Source organism: Amblyomma maculatum, chromosome 8, assembly GCF_055883805.1.
Source record: "Amblyomma maculatum isolate TAMU_Amacu chromosome 8, ASM5588380v1, whole genome shotgun sequence".
NCBI classification, from domain to species: domain Eukaryota; kingdom Metazoa; phylum Arthropoda; class Arachnida; order Ixodida; family Ixodidae; genus Amblyomma; species Amblyomma maculatum.
Genome location: NC_139351.1, coordinates 104,018,166 through 104,026,204, shown reverse-complemented (window position 1 = coordinate 104,026,204; position 8,039 = coordinate 104,018,166). Strand labels below are relative to the sequence as shown.

The following is an 8,039-nucleotide window of genomic DNA, read 5'->3' as shown; positions in this document are numbered from 1 at the left end:
CACCCCCAACCGGCCCAGCCTGCGGCGCCTTTATTTGCCGCTTTCTCGAATGCCGCACCAAACGGCAAACAGAAGCAGACTAAGATGTCGTTGTTGTTGTTCTCATAGGATACGTTAGTACAGCAGGCATCAGCGGCGTTTGAAATTGATCTACAGGATAGAAAAGGCACAGTATCTATGACAATTCTCCGAGGACGCATGTACCGCGCCGTAAAGGAAGGGAGAAAGGTGGGAGTGAAAGAAGAGAGGGAGATAGAGGTGCCGTAGTGGAGGGCTACGATCCACCACGCTATAATGGCTTTCGCCTCATCGCACTTTTTAGGTCCAAAGTGCCCTCTAGGATTATTTTGCCACCATTATTTTCAATTGGATACGTCGGTCTGGACTGAATTCATGATTTCAAAATGTCCATATCAGGAAATGAGTGTTCATACAGACCGCTGAGGATGCCTCTGGCTGCCTCGATGTGCGCGAATTCAAAGGACAATTAGCGATTTCTGGCTACAGCTTTGAAACAATAGTTGTGAAGTTACATTTTAAAGCAATGACAAGTTCGGACAATAGATTGTTCATTAGAGTCGACTGCCCGTACTCTGGAAATATTAGATGCCTTTTGATACTTTCTTAATAAATTAATTCATCAGGATTAAAATAAAGTAAACGGTTGTCCGAGCTCTTGCGTCTGCAGAAGGCTTGTTCTTCTGCAAACAAGGTTCTCGTCGAAGTGACGAATGGCTACAATCAATTGCAAGAAAAAAGGTAGGCTCAAGTAGGTTTTAAAAAGACAACCACCTTGGATGGGTAGCGCAGGAAAAAAACAAAACAAAAAAAAAACATTGAGTGCTCTTTTGTCCTAATTCACTTGAAGGCTTCAATCACGTATGGGTGCTTATTGCATTTTTGTGTCTGATTAGAAGAACAATCTGCTAATCTGTATGAGTTCATTTATTATTTTTGCATTGTGCTTAGAAGACATCAGCCAGTACTAGTAGAAAAAATTGCGAAACAAGAATATGGACATACTGCTTTACGAGACCTGTAGACGTGCACATCGACGTAAATAGTATGAACAGTGACGGCGACTGTCCTTTCTAGTAGCCCTTTTAACCGGATTGTATCAACAAAAGACCTCCGATAATAACGAATGTCATTTTAGAAGTCACCTTCACGTATCAATTGACTCTTTCAATAACAGCTTTAAAAGAATAACTAGCATAACGACGGGGCTTAGCACTTAGCAGCCAAAAAGCGGTGCTTCTGAACAGATTTAAATGTGTGAAGAAAGCATGGCGGCGGAAAGGTTCATTAAACACTATTGTAGTGCTGTTAAAACGCCTGTATTGATCTGATCAGCGCTTGACTATTATTCTTTCTGTATATTTCCTTCCTTTTTTAACGCTGTGGCACACAGTGAAGCTTTAGAGCAGGCCGTAAGATGCAGTCGTCTACGTTATTTGCTCGCAAGTTCATGGCTTTGCCCATGTACCATCCACCACAATATTACTTCCTTTGGCCGTGCAGTTCATATGGCGAAAATGGCACTGTCTACGTACGAAACCTTCATCCAGCATCCACTTCATGCACCATGCACCCACGAAACCCTCACGCAGAAACGAAAAAAAAAAACGAAGGCGGGGACATTAACAACAAAGCAGTAATGGGAAGGCGGTCATTGGGAAAGTGTGAATGTGAGCGCGAAATTTCACACCAAATTGCTAATGAAGATATTTCGCACTATACGGCATGAGCTCACGTCAGCTTACTTTCCTTTACATATGCGATGGTATCATGATATCCGCTGTGCTTATCCCTACTTGCTTGCGTCATTACTCACCTTTCCTTTTTCTTCCCCTTGTTTTTCGTGTATCAAAATGCTCCGTGTCGACCTTAACATCCTCCCCTAATCGCCCCCTCTTTTACTCTATTTGTGCATCATTTTATGCATATAAATTGTTAATGTATTTATTTAAGAAAAATAAAACGAAACTTGTTCTTACAAGCAACACGAAACATCTTGCAAGATTTCTTGCTCTAATTCAAACTATTCTCGAAGTTGCTCTTTTCTCAAAGCGCTTTGAAAGACGCCATGATTTCACAAAAGCTCTGAATAACTTTTACCGTCTCTCAACGATAACATCCAGCTGTGAATAGCGGCAGAGGCTATTCGCCGCATCTGCGATGAGTGCCCTTAAAGCTTCAGCTTCTTATTGAATATTTTTACGAGCATAGTCCTATTCATTACCTTTATTGCCCTTGGTGTACGGCTTTCTTGCTTGGTCAGCGGTTGTTCTTTTCTGGTTGCCACACTTAATTTTACACATGTACTCGTTAAGAGCTTTACCCGAACGGCGGCGTCTTGAGCGTTGTTATTTTCATACAGACGTTACTCGAAGAAGAACATCGTTGGCAAAGCTAGATTCTTTCTCCAGCTGTACCTTAATTGCGTATGGATATGAAGAGATCTGCGGAAGATATGAGCCCTGAAGCCCAGCCCTGAAGGTATAATCAGCCGATAATCACCGAAAAAGGAAGGTTGCTCTTACACTACAAAAAACAAACAAAAATAAAGTGTAATGAAGCAGATTAAGCAATTCGCACTACAATAGTTTTACTGACACGTTGCTGCTGCAAATTCCGGCGTTTCTCAGAGTGGGCGCGAGCTTCTTCGTCTTCGCCACTTTGTCGTCTTCTTCATCTTCGCGTTTTCCTTTTCTCGCCAATCCAACTATCCGTCCTACAATACCCCCGCGTGAAAAGACGCCATCCTGGCGGCTTAAGGGGAAGACACGATCGGGGGGTCGTAGTAGGGTTTGAGGCGATCAATGTGGACGATTTCACGTCCTCTTCGACGGAGAGCCGTGGGAGGCGTGAGGGGCTCGATAAGATAATTAACGGGAGAAGTTTGGTGAAGAACACGATAAGGGCCCTGATATCTGCTAAGAGCTTGGTCGCCTGGCGTCAGCTTGAAGAGGGAACCCTTACCCACACCAAGGAATCTTGACGATAAACAGGCGGTAGACTTGTAGTAGCGGAGCGGTTGTTTTTCTGGTGGTGCTGGTGGCGAGCCGTGAGCTGACGGGCGATCTGACGGCACTCTTCGGCATAGGCAGCGGCTTGAGATTTCTGGGTCAAAGGGGCCAATGACGTCGGTAAAATTTCGGACAAAGCAGCGGAAGTAGGAACAAAGCCCAATGAAGCCGCGCAGTTCTTTCATTGAGCGGGGCTTCGGAAATTCCGTCACTGCACGAAGCTTGGCAGGGTCCGGCAGGACACCGTCCTTGGACATGACGTGGCCTAGTATTGTTAACTGTCGAGCACCAAACCGACTCTACTTTAAATTGAACTGCTAACCTGCATTGGTCAGACATCGAAGAACACTCTCGATGCGAAGAAAATGGGATGGAAAGTTCTTCGAGAAGATCACAACATCGTCTATAGGTATCAGAGTTATGTCATTTCAACCTCCGTAGGCTGAAATGCAGATATAACTCTGCCATTTAATAATAATAATAATAATAATAATAATAATAATAATAATAATAATAATAATAATAATAATAATAATAATAATAATAATAATAATAATAATAATAATAATAATAATAATAATAATAATAATAATAATAATAATAATAATAACCATTATAATATTTGGTTCACTGGAAAGGAAAGATGCATAATTTTTTACACCTGCTCTGTAGACTCCTTAACCACGCCGCAAAGGTAGGGAGGGAGGTGGGAGTGGACGCGGAGAGAGAGAAAGCGGTGCCACGGACTAATATATCGAATACCTGGTGATCTTTAACGGGCACTGAAATTGCACAACACATGGATGCCTCTCCGTTTCGTCTCCATCAAAACGCAGCCGCCGGCGGTCGGGTTCACACTCGGGTACCCCGGTACAGCAGTCGGGAATGCGCCACCGCGGCGGGGCCCACGCAGTGCATGGACGCGATTGTATTTCGCCGCCAACGAAAGGCGGCTGTCAGGGTCGGGTTCAAACTCGGGTACACTGGTTCAGTAGTCAAGCGTCTTAATCACTGAACCAACGCGGTGAGTGTCAAAAATAATTAAACCACAAATTTAGAATGGAATCAGATGCTAATGCAGGTATTCAGGTAATACGTTGTAGTGGCATTTCCATGTTTGGATTGAAGATATTACATATTTACAGACCTAAGATCGGAGGTATATAGATCTATGAACGCTAAATAAAAATAAGGGATGGAAACAACTTTCTCCAACATTAAAAGAAATAGTTGCAAGGCTTATAATGTTCCGTCCTTTTGCACCATAGCATTTCGAGATCAAATATTTTCAGTTTTGTGAAACGCTCACGTTGTTTTGAGCACCACTTCGGGACTGAAGCAATACAGAGGTCGGGGTGACTGTTTCAATTTATATGAAGGGTACATCTGTTATTTTTCAAAAAAATAGTGACTGCATTTTCTCACACTGAATTCCAAAGGTGGCTCAGACAGACTGCTTGTCTGCACATGTAAATTTTTGGTTGCACTAAGCTGTGATAATTACTCCTGTCAATAGCAAGCCCTTTTGTGCAAATCAGTTCGGTTTCTTTTGAATCATGCTTCTGATTACCTCACATCAAGCTTCTAATGTTTGTGTTTATCGCTGTTTATCATGCTTTTTTGCTGCCATACGGAGAGTCTATATAAAGGAGTAATGTAATTTTTCACGTAATTAAAACACCGATAATTACTGATAGAATGAGGCTGCGTACTGTGCCCAAATGGCCACAGCTGTTTTAAAAAGAATAGCATTTGTGATCTTCATTTCATTATGGTTGATCAGAAGGATACTTATCAGGACGATGAGTGTCAAGCACATGCCAACCGAAGCTTTGAAGGCTTACAAAGCCTTTCTAATCTGGTGAGAAAAATCTTGAGTTCGCCAGATGTGCTCGCCAGATTCCGCGAGATATGTTCGCGAGGTGTTTCCGCGAGACGTCGCAATAGGTCCTGGCGTGGGCATAGTTTCCCCTTTCGGCTAGTTAGGCCTAATTCTCACCAAAAGCTCCGTACGGCCAAGTGTAAGTTAGTGGAGTTTCGTATGTCACGAAGAGGTCCTGACATGGCGATTTCACAGTCGACGAAATCAAAGCAATCACACAAATGTAATTATATCTAGTACACAAACACGCAGTATAGAGGTAGAAGAGAAGAAGGATTAAAAGCTTTCACCATTAAGCTGTTAAGGGGAGCTAAGTGCTATCCTGTATTTTCTTTCAGACATGTGGGTTGTACTAGGATAACGCCTTAATTATAAGTATTATGAAAGTTTTTAGGGAGCTTTCTCGGGGCAGTCATGGTAATTATGATAAACAGTCAATAAAAAGAAAAGGGCTGCAAATGAGGACGTAATAAATATGTATGATAAAGGGCTCATTTTTATCGTGTTCCAAGCCGAATGTCGTCACTCTACGGACAGATTGACCAGGGCCACGGGAATTGCGCAATTAGTGCTATTCGTTGTCCCGTAAGGCAGGGGCCAACAACGAAAATACAACTCGCTCGCGAACAGCAGTGCAGAGGTTGGCGTCGTAGCTTCCTCATCATGTTCTGTGATTAACATTTCCACGTGAGGAACATGCGCTCAGTTGGGTGAATTCCCCGAGAAAGCTCCGCAACTAAGTTGATCATACACTGCTACGTCGTCGTCCTATCTCAGTCCCGTACGCATATGACGCAACAGCGTTGGTCGACGTTTTCATGATGCTGATCAGTGCTGTGCCAAGGGCGAACACTAAATTTAACGTGAGCGACAGCAAGCGTGCCATGCGCAGAATCCTATACTTAGATATGCCCACCATCATCATTTGAATTTTAATGTCCGAGTCATTTATTTCCGGAATTTTTTTATACTCAGCAAAGAAATGTCATTAATATCCACGCAACTGATGCAGTTACCGCTAAGCCTCTCATCGCGCGTCCGACTGGCAGCAATGCATCTCTGTATTTAGTGACACGTATACATGCGCGCAATGCAGTTCACACAACGACAGAATCACTGTTGCTGCTGAAAGTGTTTTGTCTGACTCGCATGGGCACGCAACAGAATCCTCAAGTGATTTTGACTTCAACACCAGCAGCAAAACAGGGCCGCGAAAGAAAGAAGTAAAAAATGGGGTCTGGCCGCGTGCACATTTTTTTTTCTCGATTGGCGCAAGGAAGCCTAGTCCGAGGTGGTTCCATACTTCTGGGTCGTCCAGGGCAGCCGCGCTGCCGTTGTTTCGGGACCAGTTCCCGAGCGCGGAGCGGAGAGTCTAGGCGCAGCACCGCCCACCTGAGATGGTAAAAAGGCAGCAGCGGGGCTACGATCTTGGACAACCGTAAGAGACACTGGAGACCGGCAAGTAGGTTGCAGGGTATAGAGGCCGTTCTGAAAACTGCGACAGGTGATCAAGACCGTCAACAGTCGCCATGAGCAACACGCGGGTCAAGCGAAAGGGCGAGAAGACAGTCGTCTACATGGACGGCCAGCAGCTTCACGGCTCCGGCTCCAACATCATCGTCTCGTGCGGTCAGGGCACGTCGCAGTCTCGGGGCACTGTCTACCGAATGCCTTATGCGGGCTCGATGCAGGGTAATGAGACAGGGATGCCGCCCTGCCTCCCGGGCTGCCGGACAACGGTGTCCCTCGAAAACCTGGGCTCCTCCGAACCCCAGATAGTCCGTGTGGTGCCGCGGGGCACCACGATCCTGCTTGAGGAGGTCAAGCCTCCGCCGAAGGCCAAGTCCAGCTCCGGTAGGTCCAGGTCAGGCCTTAGCCGCAAGGGTTCGCCCACCGTACAGGTGGTTCAGGAGTGCATGAGCGGCCCAGCCTACATGCCACCACCCGTGCCTCAGTCACCCCCGCCGCCTGAGCCCGGACCGGCCGAACATTGTATCGAGTGTCTGGCCGAGCTGATTCAACGCCGCCGTGCCTCGCGAAGGTTTGACCGTCAGGAGCATCACGACCGCGAACCGGTTGCCGAGATGCGCGTCTCGGCCAGAGTCGTAAACGAGGAAGATATGATGCCTCCGAACGGAGGCTGCGCTCGGTGCCCGACGTGCGGCAGTGCCTTCCCTGGATCGGCTCGCGACTGGTGATGTGCCTTAAGCATAGGAGACTACCGACGGACACTCGAAATGGTTTAAGTGATTGGTTTTAGCATTGTGCGATGAAAGGAAAAATTAGTGTGAAGTTGGGCTTCTTCAGCACCTATGTCCACCAAGCACCTGTATGTGGACGCTCGTTGACGTATGATATCAGAATAAATTTACGCAAAGCTTAAAACTGTGTTCACATGTACGCTGGTACGAAACGCGCTTGGAGGAGGATAAATGTAAAAAAAAAAAAACAAACAACAACAAAAAAACCAGCGCTCCACACTTCAAAGAGGGGTTTATTAAGAGTTTTATTTATAAATACTCATTGAGTATTCTTTGATCTGCGACGATATTTCTCTGAAGCTTGGTGTCAAGTAGTTCACTAGGTAATTTTATACTCATTCGTAAAGCAAACTGCACTGCGCCTCTAATGCGGCAATATTATATTACACTATGGTCGGTACCGGACATTCTTGGACGCAAGCCTTTTGAGTGACACTACAGATGTATCCCTTCTGGCAGACGACCGCTGGTTCGTCACGTTGTAGTCTGCACGCTGAGCCAGGCACTGAGCATGAAATACAGCAATGAAAATAAAAACATAAATTATTTAATTTGTTGCATCCATGGTGTTAGCATTGCTTAAAATTCCGCGTTTTTAAAAACGGTCACGATCGATAAAGTTGAGCACTAGGATGAGAAATTTAACGCAAGAAAATAAAGGTAGCAAAGGAAAATGGTGTTTCTTTCGGTACATACGGAACATTCTGAAAACTTCATCGTTTTTATTCTGGCTCCTGCGTTGCTTTCCATATTGTCACGTAGTGGTGACCAGAGTCGATGACACAAATGAACAGTCGGTGATTGCACTGAAGAAACTCTTTATTGGGCTGACTTGCGCCCGCAAAAGAACTAAGCAATTCGGCGGCG

General features: G+C 45.2%; 1 protein-coding gene across 1 annotated transcript; it reads left to right on the top strand.

Moving 5' to 3' along the window:
• The first annotated feature begins 6,440 nt into the window (after positions 1 to 6,440).
• LOC146182071 (uncharacterized) lies at positions 6,441 to 7,109 on the top strand. The gene has a single exon (XM_084575892.1). It carries the CDS (start codon positions 6,441 to 6,443, stop codon positions 7,107 to 7,109), a length of 669 nt encoding a protein of 222 aa, XP_084432018.1.
• Positions 7,110 to 8,039: the final 930 nt, after the last annotated feature.